Source organism: Pyxicephalus adspersus, chromosome W (genome assembly GCF_032062135.1).
Source record: "Pyxicephalus adspersus chromosome W, UCB_Pads_2.0, whole genome shotgun sequence".
NCBI classification, from domain to species: Eukaryota; Metazoa; Chordata; class Amphibia; order Anura; family Pyxicephalidae; genus Pyxicephalus; species Pyxicephalus adspersus.
The window spans coordinates 11318535-11342309 of NC_092870.1; the positions used below are offsets into that span (position 1 = coordinate 11318535).

A 23775-nucleotide genomic window follows, 5' to 3' on the forward strand; every position below is an offset into this window, starting at 1 on the left:
AAAAAAACTCTGTAAACTACAATGCCTCTCAGAATAGATAGTCACTTTAATCTACCAAGCCAACCTTTTTCCTCTTACTTTTGATCATCTCCTGCTTCTGCTCCCACTCTTGTCTCAGCTCTTCCCGAAGGCGGTTTTCTTCCTCCTGAGAAGGAAAAATGACACTAATCGCACACAGTAGAATAGAAAGAAAGCAAGTTTTTATTTTATGACAGTTTCCTTGTAAACATGGATTGCACATACACAAGCTATACAAAGACAAACAACTCTTTATTACATGAATATAAACTTTAAAAATTATTTAGGCCATCAGCCATTCAGAGGCAGCTTGTGTTTTCTAATTTTCACTGGTATTTGTTAAGTGCAGCTGACTTGCCAGGTAAATCTCTATGAGTGGCAGTATTTTTATGTGCTGAACAGCATCTGATTTTAAGAATACGAAAACATTAGTTTCATACCATTCCCCTTTGTAGTAGTTGCTTAGAAGGGAGTTATTGCACAGGATCATGAGATGTAAATGTATAGGACCTTGGGAAATATCTATTGAATTGGATTGCATGTCACTAAAACCGGAGATAAAAGGAGAATGTTGGGTGTTGAGTGTGAGGGGACCCACCCCCGGATTCCTTGCTATGTAAGTGGTTTCAGGGGTCCCCAATTTGTATTTTCAATTTTTGAGCACCTAGGCACACCTGCTTTTGAAACAGCAACCCCAATGTTCAATCTTTTTTAATTTTGAAATCCTTTATGGCCAGGATGGGGTTGAAATTTTGGTTACTAGTAGCTAAGAGGGTACCCTGAAACTTTCGCTAATTAAATTTCACAAGCAGCTTTTTTTTTTTTTTTTTTTAAAAAGTAAAAGTAAATGGCACAGTTTTTTTTTTTTTACCGCTAATGTGAACTAAGCCTAAGTTGTTAGAGTGCATTAAGCTGCGTACACACTGCCAATTTTTGTCGTTGGAAAGGATCTTTCACGATCCTTTCCAACGACAAGGGAGTGCACGATGCATGAACGGTGCTTCTTCATGCTCTATGGAGAGGGGAGGGGGAGAGCGACGGAGCGGCACCCTGCTGTGCGCTCTCCCCTTCACTTTCATTAGGATCGGCTGTCGTCCATCGTCCGTGGATCCGGCTGGTCGGTCGTCAGGACGATGGACGACACCAACTGTACACACGGCAGATTTTCGCCCGATAATTGGCCGATGCCGATTATCGGGCGATAAAAATCTGACGTGTGTACGTAGCTTTAGACTATTACATGGGATTACACCTCTTAACAAAACATAAAACACTAGCAAGTTGGGTTACAATACACGGCATAATACAAAAAATATGGAAAAATGCGACATACTAAGGCCACACGTATTAGAAAGTTTAAACAAAGTATGGGGGGAAGATATAACACTGACACAATAATTGGGGTTACTGGTGATATGGACTTTATGATTTATATAAGAAGGAATCATAAAATATACTATATACAAGGCTTTTGCCTCATACCAACAAATGACTATCACCTACATCCTATGTTTTTCCACATTGTCTCAAAGTATGTGACTTCTGGACTCTGGATCTCTGTGACCTCTCAACATACATCAAGTTTGTGACCAACAGCCCATTGTTCTACCAGACTTACAAACTTTGTAAATCTTCTTATAGTTAATGATAATGGCAATTGTTTTTTTGACACTAGACAAAATCCCTACATAAGCATTATTCGTGGAAATAAGGTGCTAAAAAAAGTTAACTGTTTCTATACTGTGCTAAATTTATTCATTTTAATGGTTGGTTGGTTTGAAGGTAGAAACTCCCATCCTGGGTTGCTTCTTTTTAATTATGCTAATCATTTTGCAGTTATAAACCCATGCACAAGGTAAAAATTTTTGAGCAATAGCCACATTTGATTGTTCTCAAACATGTCAATAAAAGCTCCAGCTATAAGAAGTTTGTGTTCCTTTAAGATGGGAAGACGCTGAACTTTTTGACACTGGGTACCTATAGCATAAACAACTAGAGGAACAAAAATTGTTTTGTCTTGCCACACCCACTTTTTGACCACCTGGTTATAGCTTCCCCCCCACCTAGCTAAAAAAATTTCTGGGGAGAACACTGCTTAATTGATGGATGAGTTGAATCACTCACAAGGTGACGAGATTTGGAGTTCCTAACTACACCCATCCAGCCGGATTATAGTTTCTCTGGGGCTAGGTAAACACAAGAAATGATGATGGCGAGAGCTTACAATGGTAACCAAATTTAAAATACTGAAAGCTGGCTGAACCCACCAGACTCAACTTAAACGTTAATTTTAGTGGTAAGAGTCTGAAAAATCATGAATGCAACCTGAATAATACGGAGTACAAATATTTATATGCAGGAAATATTTCTTTGAAGATGAGAATGTGAAAATTGGCCATTTTCTCGGACGTTAAAACTAGAAGCCACCATACCTCACGGTCTCTGTCTGGCAGGAAACTAGTGTCTACATCTGGATTCTTCCCTAATTTCTTCTTCTTCTTCTTCTTTTGTAGCTCTACCACAAAGGATGAAAGCAGGTTAAGACAACCAGAAATACAACAAGAGACAACCGGCCAAATTCATCCAAACTAATGAACATCCCGACCAAACAATGTTTTTTTTACCGAATATATTACCAGAGCAGAAATGTATGATGGGTACAACCAGATCTCACCTTCCTTATCGATTTCTTGCTCCTCTTCCTCGTCATCCATAGTAAAGGACAAGCTGGCGATCTTCCTCTTCTCCTCTTTCTTCCGCTCTTTCTCCCTCTGCTTTTCCAACTTTCTGTGTGGATAGGACAGAGAGTCAGGATTAAACTCTGGAGCTAGGAGTCAGTAGAACACAATCACTGCTAAGTCCATACTCTACTCACAGCTGCAGGTCTTTAAACTGCTCCTTCTTAGCCAACTGCTTCTCCCTCTCTTTCACCAGAGCTTCCTGCTTGGCCTTCATGTCATTGAGGGTCACCAGACCTAGGGGAGAGTTACAAAGTACACCACTTACTAGGATTTGTATACAAAACAATTATGTAATGGAATCCTGTTACAATTTTCTAAACAGCACTGGTCATTTCTTAGCATGTTGTAACAGAGGATATCTGAATCAGCAAAAAATAAAAACACCATTACAGGATTAGGAAAAGGTGGTAAAAATAATAATAATTGCTTGTATTCATCCACCCCATATTTAAACATCACCCTCCATTTACCAGGACAACCGTTACCAATGACCAGGGGAAGTGACCACATTATGGCTTGTAGCAAAATCCAACCTATCAATTCAGTGGAAGCTAGCAGCATCATGTGGCAGTACAGAGGCCAATATGCTGTGGTCTCTAAAATGCTAGCTCAGCTGACAAATGGCTCCCCTTGGTGTATCTCAGTGATACAACACTTAAGGACAGGCACAAGGTCTGACAGAAAGTACAAGAACAACAGACTCACCCACAGTGCTGGATTTCAGCTCAGCCTCCACAGCATCATAATGTGCCGAGAATTTCTTGTTAATGTTTGCTTTAACCACATTCTCCTGTAACAGAAAATATGTATTAAACCAAAAGAAATTCAACAGATGTACCCATCCCAGCAACCTACATAGAGGTACACAACGTCAAATTTATAAATCTTTGTTACACTGTACCACAACACTCCATTATATACAGATCACCATCACTCATTCCTACAGATATTTGTTACCCTGTACCATGGTACCCAGTTATATATGGATCACCATTACCTTGCACCATGACACCTCTTATAGATGGATCACTGTTACCCTGTACCATGGCACCCTATTTTTACAGACCTCTGTTACGCTGACCCCACAAGATATTTTCAGCAAGGCTACAGTGCCACATTTCTTACAGAGTGCTGTGACGTTGCACCAAGACACACATCAATAAACAGAAAAGTAGGTCTGCATAATAAAGTTGTATAAATATAAGGCACCTAGGAAGTCCTTCAAAATGTGTTATTAGTCAGTGTACAACCCACCAGCTTTGTTTAGTGTGAGTTAGCAGAAAATAGAAACATACAGAAATTGCAATCTTTCCCTTCAGCTGTGTGATGTGCAGATATGGGTTACAGCAGTACCTGTTGGATGTTTGCACACTCCAACAATAAAGTGCACAAGGGGTGCAGCAAAGCATCATATATTGTTAATGTGCACAGTTAGTTGATATGCATGGCTTCATCTGTGCAATACACTGCAGCACACAGTCCATGCAGTACACTGTAGTGCTGTATGCTTCTGGTCACCCAGGCATTCTTTTGCTTCATATGCTCCACCTGTGTACGTCAGCAGTGTACAGCGCAACACACAGGTGGGTCAAGCACACTGTGGAACCCTATAAGGAAGCTTTATATGGGTCCACATATTACCACAAGTGCACCTGACCACTGGATTACTTTTAAAATTAAAGGTATTCCTATATTGTTCTCTGAAGCCCAATTATATATATCAGCTATTTGTATGCAATACCCCTTCCTAAAATGTACACACTTGAAGCTCAGTTGGCAGCATCATGCACCCCTGAGCTTGCTCTGCTCCTTCCTGTGTAACCACATTATCAGGCAATTCCGGTCAAAGAGCCAAATGTAACAAACTACAGAATTTATACCAGACGGCCTACATATTTGTCCCCAAGTCTATAGCATGTCCCCTTGTCCTGCACTGTAACTGTGCACACTGGATGGGATCTGAATAACTCATCCCTGGGTCTCCCTGCTAACATTTGTCTCCAGGTTTGCTCCTTGTGGCCCCTATTTAGCTTCATAATGGAAGCAAATAAATGAGACACAACAGTGCTGCCAGTACAGGGTAATTTTGGATTTGTTTACTTATGGCTCTTTCCAGGGACCCCTCAGTGGAGTGACTGACCACAGCAGGTTCAGGGCTACATAACACCACCAACCAGGGACTACATGGCCAATCAAAAAGTGAGTATATCAGGAATGACATACACAAAGTCCACTTATGTACATAACCCGAACCTAGGAATACCTTTTATTTACAGAAGTGTAAATGCTATGTGGAATGCAATGCTGGATTGTGTCATTGGGTACAGGGATTGGCTGCTCAGGTTGTGCAGTGCCCAGCTGGCGAAATGCAGCAATATGTAGAAGCATATAATGTGGCACTGCATGGTATCACTGGTCACCTCGGCAATTTTCTGCTTCATCTGCTCGAGCTGCTCCCGTTGTTTCTCTCGCTTCTTCATCAGCTGCATAGCTCTCCCAGCCTCGCTGGCCGCCCCCTTATACTGCGCCATGTCTGCTCGTACGATAGATGCTAGAACGGTAAACACTAGAATGGTGTTGTTTAAAGAAGCGAGCGGAGGAAGGTGAGGAAATGTTATGGAAGGGGCGGAGCTTACTATGTGACGCAATACGTACAGAGGATTCTGGGGATTTTTCCTGTCTGCAGCTGCGTGTTTCTGATTGCTATAAAGTATTTCACGACTGATCTCTCCAACCCGGACTGCCTGTTAGTGAACGGAGTATTGCAGGTTATTCTTACTTTTATTACTACTTCTTTTGCACCTATTCTTTAGGTTAAAGATCTATTTTCACTCCTACAATATTGTGCAGACCGCCACGGGTAGTATCTAGGAGTACAAAACAGAGCTCGTGGTGGGCGTGCGATCTATGGGTACAGGGGGGCACATGGTGGGGTGGGATGTTATTTAGGGGTACAGAAGAGCAACTTTTGTGTAGGATGCAATCTGGGGGTACAGAAGGGCACCTGGTGGGTGTGGGATGTGATCTTGAGTTGCAGGAAAGCATCTGGCTGTGCAAGAGAGTCCATGAGGGTTCAGGGGAGCACAATGGAGGATCTAGGCAGGTTGCAGGGGAGCACATGAGGGGTGGCATCTGGGGTGGTGCTGGAGAAAGCATTTGGGGATAAGATGGGGGTAAGATGTGGGGCATTGCAGGAAAGAGCATTAGGAGTGGCATCTGGGCATGCAGGAGAGCACATGGGGGGGGGGGGGGGCTTCCACCATTGTCAACCCAGAACGCCTGACCGGTCGTCACTTCACTGAATACATCCCACCAACCCAGAAGAAGACGGCACCTACAAGGATGTGCGTGGTTTGCTGCTCAAAGACTGATGACAGAGGAAGGAAGAAACGCAAGGAATTTAGGTTCTACTGTCCTGACCGTGATGTTGGACTTTGTGCAGCACCCTGCTTAAAAATCTACCACACCCGGGATGTTTACTAAAAATATAAATATTTTTTTTTCTAAAATCTGAGAAATGTTTGATAAAATCGTTTTTTTTGATAAATTACATTGTTGTGGTCTATTATTTATTATTTCATTATTTTTGTTTTTATAAAAATGATTTATAATTATGTATTATATTTTAATAAATAAATATATTTATTATACCAGGGAGTTAATCCTAAGAATTACAGGCCCACAATATAAACAAAAATTTCTATGCAAAAAAAAAAAAATAGGATCACATTTTGCATCAAAAAGCTGACAGAATTAGAACGCTAGGGGGGTTAATCACTGAAATTGTATCAGGTGGGACAGCTCGTACTTAGAGGGCAGAATAATAACTGAGGTTGTCCAGAGGAACACTTCATGCTTCCTTCTAATCATGTGGGGGCAAGGGTTAACAGATCATCTAACATTGTCATGTGATAACCCTTCTCAGCCTGCCCATGCTTATATTGTTGCTCACAGGACTGGAAAATACTACACACAGTGTACACCGAGATTTACTGCACTGAGCAACTCGGGACGAAGATCTGTTACAAATATTCACAAGTTTCTTGGCAAGTAAAAAAAAAAGAAAAACCTTTATTAGCATTACTTGCATCCTATACCCAAATGTATCTGTATTTTGTATCTACAAAAACCTAAAAACAATTTTCCCATATCCACCCCCCCAGAAAAAAAAAAAAGCAACTGCAAGGGTTGATTTCTACTCAAAGTGAAATTCAGATTTCAGGAAATAGTCATGTGACATTGAAGTAGAAGGTGATGCATTAAAGGATAAAGGAATGGAGGAACTCCGCTATGAGGAGAGATTAGATGAACTTAACCTATTCTCCCTTGAGAAGAGACGTTTAAGGGGGGAAATGATTACTCTGTATAAATATATAAATGGTTCATATAAAGCAGTGATTTTCAACTAGTGTGTCGTGAGAGATCTTCAGGTGTACCGTGGGAAATTATCCAGTTACCATTGTAATACTCTTCCATGTCAATGGGTGGCAGTAGGTAGCTTAATTGCCTTGTTTATTCTTAGAGACAAGAGAATTAGCTACAGAGTGTCATTTTGTAACACTTCTGATTTGTGGTGTGCCACACTCTTTTTCAAACTATTCACTTTAAGATCATTACAAAGAACAAGAGGGCATTCTGGCCCTGATTCACCAAGCATAGTCGGAGGCTCGCTTGCGCATTCGTATTCGCGATCCAAAATCGTAAGCATTCAATCAATTCATCAACTAAATTTCAGGCGCTGGCGTATTCGCGTTGAAGTTAGTAACAGAAAATCTGTTCAAATGTTTAAAACATCTATATGCACTAAGAAAAAATCATATTTTAAAAAGGCGCCTATATAAAAGCTTACGATGCCCGATTGGAGGAGCCGCCCGCGTGTGAAGCCTCTGTCGCTGGCGCAGGCGTATTCGCGTGGAAGTTACCGTGTTTCCCTGATTTTAAGTCATCCCCGATTTTTGAAAAAATAATTAAAATAAGACACTCACCCGTGAATAAGACATCCCCCGATATCCGATCCTGTGCGTCTCCTTGATGCTGGCTGCAGCGCGTGTCTCCTGGCTGCAGTGCAGAGCCAAACTGAAAGTAAAAAGCCGGCACACGCGCCCTCGCGATTCTATACCAGGAAGCACGCTGCTGATCCCTGCCCTAACGGAGTTACCTGCCCTAACGGAGATCCCTACACTTAATTACCGGTAAGTGAACAGAAGGGTACAATCAATGGCATAGAGTGACCAGAAGGGTACAATCAATGGCATGGAGTGATCAGAAGGGGAATATGAACGGCACATGAGTGATCAGAAGGGGACAGTCAATGGAACATGAGTGATCATGAGTGACTTTCAACAATAAATGTGTACCGTAGTCTTCATGGAAAAATAAGACATCCCCTGAAAATAAGACCCAGGGCATATTTTGGCATTTCAAAAAATATAAGAGAGTGCCTTATAACCGGGGAAACGGTAGTAACAGAAAATCTGTTCAAATGTTTAAAACATCTATATGCACTAAGAAAAAATCATATTTTAAAATGACTTATTTCTTTCCTGTTGGGCAAGAGTTAACTGAGTTCAGCTCCTCTACATCGGCGCTTATATAAAAGCTTGCGATGCCTGATCGGAGGAGCCTGAACTGGTTGTGAATTAGTTGTCCAGCTGAGTTGCATACTCATTCTAACACACCTAACTATGAGCTACACGCGTCTGAAGTTCTGCGCAGAACTATGCGCATCAAACTACTGAGTTTTAACAAGACAATTGTGCTGTTTTTATTTAGCCTTCCAAATAATTCAGAGGAAGGAACAGCTTAAAAACAATCACAATTGTCTTTTTAAACTGTGAGATTGGAAAGGAGATCACATAAACAACATTTTACAAACAACTTTATTCAAAAGAAACATTTGCTAAAAGGTCACAATAAAATATAAAAAAAAATCACTAAATTTACACTAAATGACGAAAAAAAGAACAAACAAAACATGTAAACCCACACTTCCATGTAAAGCCAAAATAGTTCAAAAATGTCCCAACAAATATTGCATTCAAAATATACTTACCAAACCAATATGCAAATCTTTATGCAGGACAAACATTGAAAAGTGGTAATAAAGGCAGAATTTTGCAATCAAACAATATGGCCACAAACACCGGAACATAGCATTAACATTGACTTCAAAATTGCAAAATGGACATTAAAACATTCAAAAATTAAAAAAAAAAACAAAAATCTATTGTGCTAAAGGGTAAGCAAAGTATCAAATGCAGCAACATAGATTAATTAGGATAACGCACAAAAAAGCTCCTCCAAGAAGAGGAAAAAAAAAAAAAAAAGACAAAAAGAAAAAGCAAGTTAAACCACACCCTTATATATGCGCAAATTAAAGCGCACAGGTGATAGAAATTCACTTGCAATTAGCACTTCATAATCATTGATTGATATGATCCTTTAGATTTGTACACCAGTAAACAGATATTCTATGAATTAAAAAAAAATAAAGTTGGGGAGGATTTGATGTTAAAAGTATTTTCTATATGTGTGTATTGTGTATATTAATTATATACTACAATATATATATATATATATATATATATATATACATTTTTATTATTACAATAACTATAGTAATTACAATTATTATATATACACACACCCATGTCCATATAGAATGTGTGTGTGCTTGTGACTTTTGTGGGAAAATCTAGTCTGATGGCAAAACAGAGGCTTCACACGCAGACGGTCACAAGATTTACCCGCGGGCGGCTCCTCCAATCGGGCATCGTAAGCTTTTATATAGGCGCCTTTTTAAAATATGATTTTTTCTTAGCGCATATAGATGTTTTAAACATTTGAACAGATTTTCTGTTACTAACTTCCACGCGAATACGCCAGCGCCTGAAATTTAGTTGATGAATTGATTGAATGCTTACGATTTTGGATCGTGAATACGAATGCGCAAGCGAGCCTCCGATTTTGCTTGACACTCTGTAGCTAATTCTCTTGTCTCTAAAGCTGCGTACACACTTCCAATTTTTATCGTTGGAAATGAACGACGAACGATCTATCGTTGGAAATGAACGACGAACGATCGATTGGGCAAAAATCGTTCGTAAAAAAAGTAACCAACGACGCCGATGAACGAGAATAGTCGCTGGAAATGAACGACCGGACCGGCGGATCGGATTGGACGACGATCGTTTACCATCTATCGTGTGTAGTTGTTGTAGTCAATCACCACCTGTGGCTTCATCACTTCTTTCCCACGTTTTGTGTGTACCAGAACGGTGGAGGAATCATGGACAGCACTCATCAGGCACACATCTTTCTTGTCACGCCATCTTAGCGCCATCATCTTTCCTTTCTGCCAGGCAACACTTTCTCCTGTCTTCAGCTTCCCTTTTGCAAACAGTGCTGGCAGGTTGCGCCGGTTAGCCCTAACGGTTCCATACGCATCTGTTCTGTGTTGCAGAAGGAACTCATAAAGCTCAGGAGAGGTGCAATTGTCAGTAGTGACACAATAGCCCTGACCTAGCAATGGCTCAATGAGGGATAGCCCTGAAGATGTTGCCAATCCATAATGGCTGTTTCTGGGGTTAAATTTCCCGCCCTCACAATCCATCACTCCACCGCATCACCCGGAAGATGTCACACTCCCCTGAATCTACCAACGATGCTGCTCAAATCACCAGGAGGAAGCGAGCATCACATCTTCCGTGTGATGCGAGCAGCTATAGTAAATTCCGGGGGTGATGCCAGCAGGAAATTGCCGCTGGCATCACCCCCTGCATAGTGCATCACATCTGCTTTTAAATTGCCCGGCCACGCCCCCGACGAACAGACGCCCCCGCATCACAGCAGGATGGTTTGATTGCCACTGTCGTGCTGGGCACAGGTAAGGGGGGCTTCTAAAGTTACCCTGAGTATGACCCGGGGCTATCGCTTTTTGCATGTATTTTCCACCCCGAGTCACACTCGGGATTACCGCTAGGGGGGTTAAGGTGATGTTCAGGAGAGAAGGTTCCACAATTTCAGCATTCAGGAATTCAGTTAGATGGGTTATGGTGTTCTAGCAAAATACAAAAACACACGGTGCATAAACATGGACAGAAAAAAAACTTATAAACTAACAATAGCAGCAGTATGACATAAAACGGCATAACGATCAGGTCAGTTTTATGAAACCCAAAGTCACAGAATCCCCACTTTTAAGGTATATGTTGTAGTTGATCTGGATGGATGTACTAATGAGTTATGTGATGAAGGAAAATTCCTCATAGGGGATGATTTTATGTGCTGTTAGTAACAGGCATTAAAGAGGAACTCCAACCTGTTGATCCTGTATGGAGGGTCTCTGACATCCAGGTCACAGGTAGGGGATTACAAAGAAGAATGAATCATAGAACAGTAACACACCTAAGCTGAACACAGGTAACAAAATAATTCAAAAGACAACATTATGGAGTGCTCAGAATGTAAGGGCTGGTAAGAATGACAAGTGTGTGATACTTTTGTACAAATACAGGTAGTCCCCGAGTCACATACGAGATAGGGACTGTAGGTTTGTTCTTAGGATGACTTTGTATGTATGTCGGAACAGGTACATTATTTTAATGAATGCTATTAGGACAGATGTTTGTCTCAACACATTATTAGGCAGCATGGTGTCAGTTACTGTATAAAATCCTCACTGTGAGTTAACCCCCCCCCCTAGCGGTAATCCCGAGTGTGACTCCGGGTGGCTTTTACATGCAAAAAGCGATAATCCCGAGTCACACTCGGGGTAACTTTAGAAGCCCCCCTTACCTTTACTCAGTAATCTGCTTTTAAATACCACCCGGGTCCCGGCCACGCCGCTGCTCGCATCAGCAGTGAGATGGACTTCTGCTATGTGCTTCACATCTCACTGCAGATGTGAGCAGCAATAGCAAATTCCGGGGGTCAACTATTGCTGCTCGCATCTACAGTGAGATGTGAAGCACAATGTAGGACTTCTGCATTGTGCTTTGTATCTCTCTGGAGATGCAGAGCAGCAGCAGCGTCTGTGTGAGACAGACGGGAAATCTCCACTCACCACCCAGGAGGATGAGTCATCTTCCGGGTGATGTGAGTGGTGATGTATGGGGGTGTGTCTGGGAGGGAAATTTAAAAGCAGATTACAATGTAATCTGCTTTTAAATGGTTTTACAGTACAAAAACACACAACATAAAAAAAAAATAAAAGTACATTTTTAATTTTATATTTTATTTTTAGATTACATTGTCTATTATTTCATTTTTTTTAAATTATTATTTATAATTATGTATTATATTATAATTTATGATATAATAAATATAATTATCATACCTGGGAGTTAATCCTAAGAATTACAGGCCCACACTATAAACAAAAATTTCTATGCAAAAAAAAATAGGATCACTTTTTGCATCAAAAAACTGACAGAATTAGAACGCTAGGGGGGTTAATCACAAACAAAGCTAACAAAAAAACTTTATGGAGCCTAGACATTCATTAACGTCTGGAGCAAGCTGTGCTTTGATGTGCAAAAAGAAACAACTGCAGAGTTTGTCTCTGTTGCACCCCAAGATTATTTATAGATATATGTGGATAGATATATGTGTGGGAATGTTTGTGATCTGTTTCTCTTTGTCAAGCCACCTAGACCACCTAGGGTTTCCAGAGACTTCACAGAAATGACAAAAGGGTAATAAATACCAATACAGGTTTTGGTCTGGAAAGGGCTGTAAAAAAAGATAGATGACAGAACAGATGGGGTAAGGCGATAACCCCCATGTTAAACTTTGCTGACACCTAGATTAGAAGACTCCTGCTTGACTGCCCCAACAACTTCAGAACTCCTACATTTCATGTTTCAATTAATTACTGGAGTTTGAAGTACCCTATCCCAAGCTAGAGGAATGCTTTAGCCAATAAGTGTTCAACAAATCATACCCAGTAACCAATCCCAATGATACCTAATCGGAATTAACTATAAAAAAATTGGTACTGAGAGAATGGTACTGAGAGAATCTTCTCCTGAAGGTCTTCTTAGACTCTTCTGAGGTAAGCTCTTATGGGGCTCTCTTCTGAACGAAGCAGGCTCCTGAGGTACCCATTAACACCTTAGCAGGCAGCTATAAGGTATTCCTGATTGCATTCTTATGGGTGACTATATTATTATTGCATTGTTTTGCTGTTTTGTAATTACTGTATTATGTACTGACCATTATTAGATTACTACAGGGATTTACCTACTATAACAACATTATTTTCATTTACTGTATATTTTGTTGATTGAAGTTCCTATCTCTATATCATCCAATATTGCTGTGCATTTTATGTTTCAACTTGTTCCTTAATAAACTGTTTGAATGACTAGCTATTATTTGTGCCTGAACCTTCATTTATTGGATGTATATGTGCAAGAGGATGCAGAAGAGCTCAGTCCTTAAAATCACCCACAACCTCAGCTGTGTTTAGCAAAAGATTTCTTCTGCAAGTCATGCAAACCCCCCCTCCATGAAGCCTCCATCCTGTACAGGAGCGAGCAGGGAAGCCCCGTTCGAATTATTCTTCTTACTAAACTTTAGAGTATAAGCAATCTTTCTCATTTTTTACAAACTGCGCACGCGCAGTAAACTTGTGCGCACACGTTTTAAACAGGTATTTCCGAAATGTAAGGGCGGAAGCTGTCATGCTTTAGCCTCAAAATAGCCTATCACGCTTGCGCGGACATTCGCCTAAAGAACTTGCGTGTGCACGTTCTTAAACCACATGTAATCCTGCAATGTTAGGGCAGAAGCCCTTAAATTGAAGCTTCCAATTAACCTTCTACACATGCGTAGGTGCTCGCACATGCGCATGATATAGATTATAATGCCGTTTTAACTCTTATAACAGCAAAATGCCAACAAGCTGGCCCCTGTTGGAGGCTGGCTGCTGGCTCTCTGTCCTTTGTTTCTCTGAACAATCAAGGTACATCACTCTAATTTATGTTCTAAACTACCCTTAATATGATCAAACCTCTATATACAATTAACCCCCCTAGCATTCTAATTCTGTCCGTATTTTCACGCAAAAAGCGTTACATTTTTTGCATGGAAATTTATTTTACATTGTAGACTTGTAATTCTTAGGCATACCCCACCGAAATATGTCCAATGTTTAAAAAAATTTAAAAATAAACTTTAAATAAAAAAAAAATCTGCTAAAACAAGGGTGCATAAAAATACTAAAACATGTAATATCACTATACAGTAGCATGTATAACATATATATATATATATATATATATATATATATTATATAAGAATTACTTTGTATTGGATTCAATACAGCTATTTTGTATTGAATTCAATGTATCAATGTACCAGTTGGACCAATTGCTATAAATACCTCTATCTACAAATTGATCATAGCCTAAAAAACGTATTTATCTATAATGTTCACTTCTAAATATGTTATATTGTCAACCACCTCGACGGGTGATTTTCCATGCACGGCTAGGGTCTGTATACATATAATTTTTTCAGGATCTTCAACCTCCTTTCTAACAAGTAAGTTATTTTGAACCATGTTATCATCTTCACTAAGATTGTTGTATCATATGTGTGTAAAAAAAAAACATTTTTTACTGATATCTTTGAAATGTTTCTCTTTATTTTTATATTTGTTGTGGATGAAACCAGTTAAGTCTCTGAACCCCCTGAAGAAGCCATAAGGCGAAACGCGTCGGAAAATGAGACATTCTAAATAGTATAATTGCAAGTAGCTATATGTGATATGTAAACCTTTGGATTAATACAAAGAGTTTTTTCTTGCTGAAAGTTAACTCTATTATTGTTTTCTTTGTTAAATAATAAGTAAACATTTTTTTTATTAATATATATTAATTGCCCTAAAAAGCCTTCTACTTCCCTCCATCTCTAATATACATAGTTTTGATATATATAGCTATTTTATAATTTATTAGAAATTTAAGTAAAAATGTTTTTGCATAAGCTCCTAAATATTAACACAATGGTTTGTTTTTCTTGACAATTACTAAAAGGTTTTTGGTGTATATGACACTGAGTTTTGTATATATTAAACATTTCCGTGCATAAGGGGTCAACTATACAAGTGTTTCTGTACAAAGAAAGGTGAATGAACACCTTGTTATACCTTGTTACCTGCAATCTCTATAGCAATGGTTGCACAGTAACATGTTGACAATGAGCAGAAGTCACTTATGGCTGCTGGTTCTGGGACAGCACTAGAACATACAAATATCCTGCTGTGTAAAGGTTATAATCCTAGTTCCTGATATAATGATAACGTGGCATTATGTAGAAGAAAAAAATGCCAGTCATTGACCCTCATTTACAAACATGTCTAAAACTAGAGAATATTAATCAAGAGAGAACCTAGTAAAGCTGAACTGTATTTCAAAAAATGGCCTATTAAGTGTCAAACATTTGCAGTGCTGGACTGAAATATAACAGATAATTGAATAAATAGCTAATTAAAAATCAATAACAATACATATTTTATTCTGATCCCACTTGCTATCAAAAAAGCCAGAAAAATGTCTGTATTTCTCTAAAAAAAAAAAAATAGAAGTATTTTATTCTGATCCTACTTGCTATCTATCAAAAAAGCCAGAAAAATGTCTGTATTTCTCTAAAAAAAAAAAAATAGAAGTATTTTATTCTGATCCTACTTGCTATCTATCAAAAAAGCCAGAAAAAATTCGGTATTTCTCTCAAAAAATACAGATATTTAATTCTGATACCACTTGCTATTTACCAAAGAAACCGTGTGGTACAGGTGCATTTTTGCCCGAATAAGTAAAAGATAAACTGTGTAGACACGGGGGAAGGTGTGGTGTTGGGCAACCTGCCACATCTGGCAGGGGGCATACTCTCGGGGAGTCTGCCACTGTAGGGCAGCAGCAAACCTTTGAAGGCAGCAGCACAAGTTGTCAAACAGGTTTGAGATGTGTGCGGAGCACCAGTACACTGGTAGATTTATTGAGAAGGCCGTACTACAATCGTACAGCCACGTCATGTTGAGAGTATTGTGGATTGGGTCTCGGGCCTCAAGTGCAGCAGGCTCTTCTGCAGCAGCAGCAGCAACCAGCACAGCCATGACAGGAGCAAAGACAGGAGTTAGAGTCGCTAATGTGCCTGTACCTCCCGATGACTCTCCCTTGTTGTTTTATGAACAGCCTGAAGATCTGTCATTGCAAATTTCAGAGCAGGAGGCAAACTTTGAGACCCTTGGAGAGTGTGGTCAGCACTTGCTGGGCGAGGGTTCTGCATGAGTGGCTGCATTTGCAGAGGTTGGCTTAGATGAAAAGAGGATGATGATGACCGTGATGTCACCTGGGAACCACCGGTGCATGTAAGGGCTAGCAGCAGTTCCAAAACAGACGTAGAGGAAAGGCAGCAGCAACAGACTAGGGATGCAAGGGGCCGCAAATCTGCCTCATGTGAGTCCCAAAGAAGAGACAGACGAGTGGGCACAAGCAGGGGAACAGTCAGAGACGATGTGACCGTGGGGGAGATGGAACTGGAGCAGACGCAGGGCACCCAGCAGAGGCAGGCAAAGAAAAAGAGCAGCAAAGTGGTTGCACGCACCTCTCCAGTGTGGTCCTTTTTTACGCTGAAAGACGATGACGGGTGCGTAGCAGTCTGCATCCTGTGCCACAGGCGGATTCGCAGAGGAAGGGCCGGATAACATTTGGGTACAACATTCCTGCTTTCCCACATGCGCAAGAACCACAAACCAAAGTGGGAGCAGTTCTTGCGTTCTCTTGAAGGAGCTGGAACCACGTCATCGTCTCTTCTTCCACCTCCATTGACTCGTTCTACACCTCCGTCATTGCTACTACGTCTCAGGAGGTTGGTGACAGCCAGACTTCAACCTGCGAGGAAGTATCGACTATCGACATGATGATGAGGGTGACCATGCTGGGGCTGCTGGACAGGACCCATCCAACCGGCATTTGTGCTGTCACACCCCAGGCATTGTATGGGCGATGGAACAACAGGAACCAGTACAGCTTGAAGAGGAGGAGGTGGGTGATGAGGAGAAAGATGTTTTGGTGCTGAGGGACAGGAGGAGGATAAACCCAGGGAACCCCTTTCGTATGTTTGTCCACATGTTGCGATGCCTACGGAGGGACCCCCGCATGTGCAGTATCAAAAACTGGGATGATTACTGGGTGGCCACCCTTCTGGATCACCGCTACAAAGACAAAATAACACAGTTTCTACCCAACCCGGCGCAAGAGAAAGAAAAGGTGACCTGCCTGAACAAAATACTATGCGACCGGCTGTGTGAGGAGTTCCGCACACCACATTCCACACAGGGAGCTCAGGCGGACACCGCCTCCACCATATCCCCCTGTAGCGGCGGCGGCAGCAGGCTGCACACATCCAAATGTGTAGGCCAAGGCAGGGGGGATTTTCTGGATGCCTGGTGAAACCTGGTGCGGCCACCTCCAAGTGAAGTGCAGGGGCATAACCATCAAGAACGGATGAAGTGCATGGTGCACGGTTATGTTGGCTCTTTTCTGGCTGTTGGTGGTGGTGGTGTTGACGACAGCAGTTATGAGGAGGATGCCTGTCCTGACAGTAGTGACGCCAATAATTTTTGAGTCAACAGGCTTGAAATCTGCCTGCAGTTGGCACAGTATGCCATTAAGCTTCTTTCGTGCCCGGCATTCAGTGTTCTGTGGTAATGGACAACCGATCACGACTGTCGCCGGAAAATGTCAATCGCCTCACCTTTTTGAAAATATACGAAAGGTGGGTTACTAACAACTATCATTTCCCCCACTGCCGATGTCACTGATTGACACAAGGACTCACTAGGCCAACCAAGATGCCTCTGTGAACCCACACTGCTCCTGTGCTGAGTCTGTGGCTGTCTATCACCAAACACCCTGTCAGCTGAGCCTGCCTCGGTTGAATTTTTTCGCTGGTTATCGCAACATCCAGGGGTGGCATTTTTCGCCAGTGTCATGCCTGCCATCTGCTGTGCCAGCTAGCAATTTACTTACATTTCTGCTGCTTCCGGGAGGCCAACAAACTGCAGATGAAAACCCCCAGTACTGCCACACTCATAGGTACCATTGCCTTTGCCTAATTTTTTAATTAAGTATTGTAAGATTGAGGGTTGGCATTCATGTCATCCACTTCATGATGCAAACTAGCAATATCGTCTACCTTCCACAGACCACAGCAACAGTGCTGGCGCACAAAACATCTTGGTCTGGCCCTTCTACGTTTAATCACACTTTTCCAATATTTGCATTACACACTTCAGGTTGGCATTGACGATGCACTACACCCAGCTCTAGATACCAGTTACCAAAGCCGTCCACGCTCCGTCTCCGTGCCCACCGCCTCCTCCTGATGTTGTTGCTGCTGCCCGCCGGTCAGTGCTCCATTCACTATAATTGTATTACACACTTCTGGGTGTCATTGACGATGCAGTACACCCAGCTCTAGATGCCAGTTACCAATGCTGTTCATGCTTCTCCTCAGGGCTCACCACCTCCTCCTCCTGCTGTTGCTGCTGCCGCCTGTCATACTTAGTTCACTAAAATTGTACACTTCTGGGTGGCAATGACGATGCACTACACCCAGCTCTCCATGACTCTTACCAATGTGGTCTCCCTGGTGATAGCTGACCAGAGGCCACACAGTGCTACTGCTCTCGCTGACCCACGCTTCGTTTCTGGTCCTCGATCCCTTTGCCTAATGTCACCGCACTACTTGTCCACAACTTTATGGGTTGCATTCCTAACACGTCATCCAGGTCATGATGCCAGCTAGCGATTATATTTATTAATAAACAGGATTTAAATAGCCGTAAGATGCAGTTATGTAAATTCAATAGGGGTGCGTACATTAAAAAACGCGTTTTCCTGCTGTTTTGACGGCAGAGACTGTTGCTAGTGGGTTGACTTTCTAGCAAAAGTCTTTTTCAATGTCCTAATGTTTGTGCTGCATTCCGGGTGATGTCCATCATGCAAAAATCCTATTTGCCTGCTTTCACTTTGCCTGCCATTTTCTGGAAAACCACAAGGTCTTTTTTAACTTTTGTATTTTTTTTCCTTGTTGCCACTGTTCTCTTACACTTACCTAGCAAATTTGGTGGTTCTAACATGTATAGGGGCTTTGCTAATAATGTTTAAAATCGGCCCGTTGACTTTAATGTAATTTGAGAAATTGATGCGTCGAAATTTTGCAAACCCACCAGAAGTTGGAGGAAAATTTTGCGAGACTGTCAGAGGCCTTCTCGCTCATCCCTAATCAAAACCTCCGAATGTCTCCATTCATTGTATTACCCAAGTAAACACAGATAACATGGTGGATAATAAAAAAAAATGTGGCAAAAGCAAGGGTGTACATTAAATGAGGAGTATCAATTAAGGATATTTCAACATGTTTTGCAGATGTAAGATCCGCTTCATCAGGAAATAATTACATGCAAAAAGGAGGTGAGGGCTAAACTAAAATACAAACAATGTTTTATTAATATTGTTACAAATGTCCACATGAAACGGCAAATAGCATACCGCTATATAGGTCCACCGCTTTTATAGTCTGGATAGAAGTAGTTCAAAGAAGGGGTGTGCTGCAATCATTTGAACATATGTCTCCAAATATGTATGTAGACAGCCTTCATGAAACTGCCTGTGAGTATTTTAGCATTTACTGTTAAGCAGGAAGTAAACAGAGTGTTGGATCCAGAGGCAGAGATGGTGCTGGCAGCAGTGGGCTGCAAGGAGGAGGCACAGGTAACCTGGACTTACGGGAATTTGTGACATAGCCACATCACTAATAATCTCGGGGTAAACAAGGATGGCTTCTTCTACAGTCAATTTCGATGAGCAATCATACTTTTTTACTTATTTTAATTCTTTAAAAAAAACTCCTGCTGGAATCTCTTTATTTGGACATTTTCGGGTCGTTTATCTTTCACGCATATGCAATGTCGCTTTACTGTTGAAAGTTCCATTTTTTCCAAGTAGGAATCAAAGTCTAATTCTTCATTTGAAGAGGATGATCCTGAGTTACCAGTGCTTATAGCTTCATCCAGTGGTGGTGTTAGTAATCCCTTCATGAGAACCACTACATCATAAAGGGCCTTTTTTGCAGTATCATTCTGGTCATCGCTCAACTAAATTCGGCTCATTGGATCAACATAAATAGCAGCTAACAAGATTTGATTATCCAGTAGGAGATTCTCTTTTTTTGTTCATTGAAGTAACAATGCCATCAGCTATTAACCCTCCACTTTTGTTCAGGCAATATATCAAGCGCTTCTGTTTTAAGAAGAATTTACCAGGTGTTAAATCTTCAGATTTCAAACTCTTAGTGACAGTAAAGGGGTTTCAGTTAATAAAACATTTTCATTGTCCGGTTCTTCAAGAAAGTCTTTTAGTTCAAGCAAACACTTTACCATCAAATAAGTGCTTCCCCAGCGTGTTGTTTCATCCAAAATGGCTCCTTTTCCTGCACGTCTTTTCAACATGGCATCTGTTTTAGAGGCCCTGGCTGCCACAGTTACATGCCCCAACTTCCCAATTAGAGTAGCTGCATGACCATCTTTCAATCTACCTCTTTTTGCAAGTTGTAGAGTAAGAACAGCACAACGCATATGTTGAATAGTAGTACGCTTAGTGAAGGGTTAAATAGAACAAGTTATATGAATAACAGGATGCTGAACATCTGTTACACTAAAGGAAAATGTGCCTGCATCAGCTTTTACTTTATAAGGAGTTGTTTTTGCCTACTCAGCATAACTGCATATGTAAACTACGCCTTTGTTTTCCTGTATCTTGTATGTATAAAAAAAAGTTTTGTCAGAATAAAGATAGAGAATATTCCCAAGACCATACTGTGCGTGTGTGTTATTGGGGTATCCCTCCAGACGCCTGTCTCTGTGGGTGAAGGAGAAGTCAGGGTGCATTCGAGGAACTAGAAGTAGAAGCAGATCCTTTCACTTAGATGCTTCTTCAACAATCTTATCCAAATGTCACTATTCTCTTCGGTTTCACTTTCTCCAAAACTTGCAGAACTGTCTTCCTTTAATATCTGTCTGTCACTTTCTTTATCTACTTTATTCATTTTCTCAATTGTGCTCAACATATTAGAAGCATTATCGGTCACAATAGATAGAAACTGTTCCTTTTTCATTTCAACATCTTCTAGAACATCCTCCACTAACTTCTGAAAATAGTCACTGGTGTGATGTGCCTGGGTGTCCTTTACTCCCAAGGTTTGCATTATTTGTGTTATATGTCCCTTCAGACCTTTTCGTAGTTCTTCCTTTTTACATTTGCCCTCTTCAATTATAGGTTTCCTTTTACTTTGTCTTTCCAGAAAAAAAGTTTTTTTTAGCCATTTCTCTATTTAGGTCTAAAAAGGCTGGCCATGAAAAGAAGGATAGTGACACACTATTCTTTACTACCATTTCAATAATGTGTTTTTTGAATTTTTCTGGTGTCATTGTTATGGTAACTTTTTCAGATATAAAGAATCTTCTTAGTTGTGTGTGGTCTCTGATAGATTTCTGAACATTTTTTTATCCCAGAAGATGGAATATTTTCATTGATATATTTCTTATTCACGCTTCTAAAACTTTAGGATGAAAACGCTGCAAGTGTCTTTTCAAATTTGATGCTCTTGCAGGTGCAATTTTGTTAGACCCACTGAAACTGCTAATTTTTGCATCACATTGTTTTTCACCATCATCTTCAAGAATACATTGGCACACATAATGTTTCCCATCACTTGGTAATGTAAAGTGCTCATAAACAGCAGACTTTATCATGTTTGTTGACAGACGTTTTGCCATGGTGAATGGGGTTCCGCTTTCATTAAAATAGAAATATAAAATATGTTATACTAACTAGTATATTCTTTGATTTAAATACAAACATACACATAGTCACTATTGCAAGCATACATACAAGACTATATGCACTATACACCCAAATGAGCTATAGCCCTGCACTAAACTTAGACATCATTTGTTCTATACAGAAAAACATGCACAAACATTGATTGTTATACACACAACACAGACATTTTACTCAGAAACATACACACAATATGCACTATACACAAACATTCATACATTCCTGCACTATACACACAAACCTACACATAGCCCTGCAGTTTTATCCAGAAATATGCACACAGCCTTCCACCATAGTACACACAAGCAGCCATGCCGTTTTAGAAATAAACATGAACACTTACAGTTGAATCCAAAAAGATGTTCCTCCAAGTTCTTCTAAGCTCTTTTAGCAGGCAGAGGAAGTTGAGCAGACGCTGCTGCCTTTATCTTTTTTTGTTGATCTTCTGCTAAAGACAGGGCAGTGGGAGGCTCCAGGGCCAGGGGGGCCACTTAACTAACTTCATAGTATTAGGTGGTGTGCAAAATGATGTTAAAGTTCAGCCCTGGATGGGAGCATATATGGAGAGCCAGACAGGACACCTAAACACACATCAGGCCATAGCACTCACCTACACCTCTATCATTACACTTGTTTACACTCAAATGAACTTGTTAAACACATCTGAAATAAAATGAAAACACTTTTTGTAATGCACATAATCCAGATTACAATAATGTGAATGCCAGGTTGTATAATAGTTAAGATGAACTTCACGCTAATAGAAATACAACTATGCACTGGGCTTTATTCTTACTATGAATAAGTACTTTATTATGACTATTGTTTGTGAAATAGGACGCTTGAACTTGCTGTATTTTTTTTTTATTATAATTTAAATTTATCAGGAGTTGGAGTCGGCACATTTTTATTGAATCCGACTCCACAGCCCTGCTATGCACCAACTGCATTGAAGTTTCTCAAAAAGAATGGGATTTGTACTGTCTAATCATACAACTACAGTGAGGGAAAGAAGTATTTGATCCCCTGCTGATTTTGTACGTTTGCCCTCTGACAAAGAAAAGACCACTCTATAATTGTAATGGTTGGTTTATTGTAGCTGTGAGAGACAGAATAACAACAAAAGAACCCTCAAACCCAGTGCTCAAAAGTCAGAGCTTGATGTGCATTGTAATGAGTGAAATAAGTATTTGATCCCGTATCAACCAGCAAGATTTCAGGCACCCAGGTGTCTTCACTGTATGCAGGTAACAGAGATTAGGAGCACCCTCTGTAAGGGAGTGCTCCTAATCCAAGCTTGTTACAGTACCTGTATAAAAGACACCTGTCCACAGAAGCAATCAATCAATCAGATTCCAAACTAGCCACCATGGCCAAGACCAAAGAGCTGTCTAAGAATGTCAGGGACAAGATTGTAGACCTACACAAGGCTGGAATGGGCTACAAGACTATCGCCAAGCAGCTTGGTGAGAAGGTGACAACAGTTGGCGCGATAATTACCAAATGGAAGAAACACAAAATAACTGTCAATCTCCCTCAGTCTGGGGCTCCATGCAAGATCTCCCCTCGTGGAGTTGCAATGATCATGAGAACAGTGCCAAAGCAGCCCAGAACTACATGGGGGAACTTGTCAATGATCTCAGATCAGCTGGGTCCATAGTCACCAAGAAAACAATTAGTAACACACTGCACCGTGAACGCCTGAAATCTTGCAGAGCCCGCAAGGTCCCACTGCTCAAGACAGCACCTGTACTGTACAGGTCCATCTGCAGTTTGCCAATGAACATCTGAGTGATCCAGAGGAGAACTGGGTGAAAGTGTTGTGGTCCGCTGAGACCAAAATTGAGCTCTTTGGCATCAACTCAACTCCCTGTGTTTGAAAGAGGAGGAATGCTGCCTATGACCCCAAGAACACCATCCCCACCATCAAACATGGAGGTGGACTCATTGTGCTTTGGGGGTGTTTTTCTGCTAAGGGGACAGGACTCCACCGCTTCGAAGGGACAATGGACAGGGCCATGTACCGTCAAATCCTGGGTGAGCATCTCCTTCCCTCAGCCAGGGCCTTGAAACTGGGTCCTGGATGGGTATTCCAGCATGACAAT

General features: G+C 40.9%; 1 protein-coding gene across 5 annotated transcripts in view; it reads right to left on the reverse strand.

Moving 5' to 3' along the window:
- Positions 1–5378, reverse strand: part of LOC140342797 (protein FAM50A-B-like) — a 36827-nt gene extending 31449 nt beyond the window's left edge. For 4 of the 5 annotated variants that reach the window (XR_011923155.1, XR_011923154.1, XM_072429145.1 and 1 more), the window contains exons 1-6: positions 5180–5378; positions 3465–3549; positions 2894–2993; positions 2693–2805; positions 2451–2533; positions 79–145 (exon numbers count right to left, since the gene is read on the reverse strand). Coding sequence is in view for 3 of the 5 variants with exons in the window: in XM_072429145.1 (XP_072285246.1) it covers positions 79–145; positions 2451–2533; positions 2693–2805; positions 2894–2993; positions 3465–3549; positions 5180–5290 (559 nt within the window). In the remaining 2 variants the exon portion in view is untranslated. The remainder of the gene's footprint in view (positions 1–78; positions 146–2450; positions 2534–2692; positions 2806–2893; positions 2994–3464; positions 3550–5179) is intronic. The other variant, XM_072429144.1, reaches the window with a different exon arrangement.
- Positions 5379–23775: the final 18397 nt, after the last annotated feature.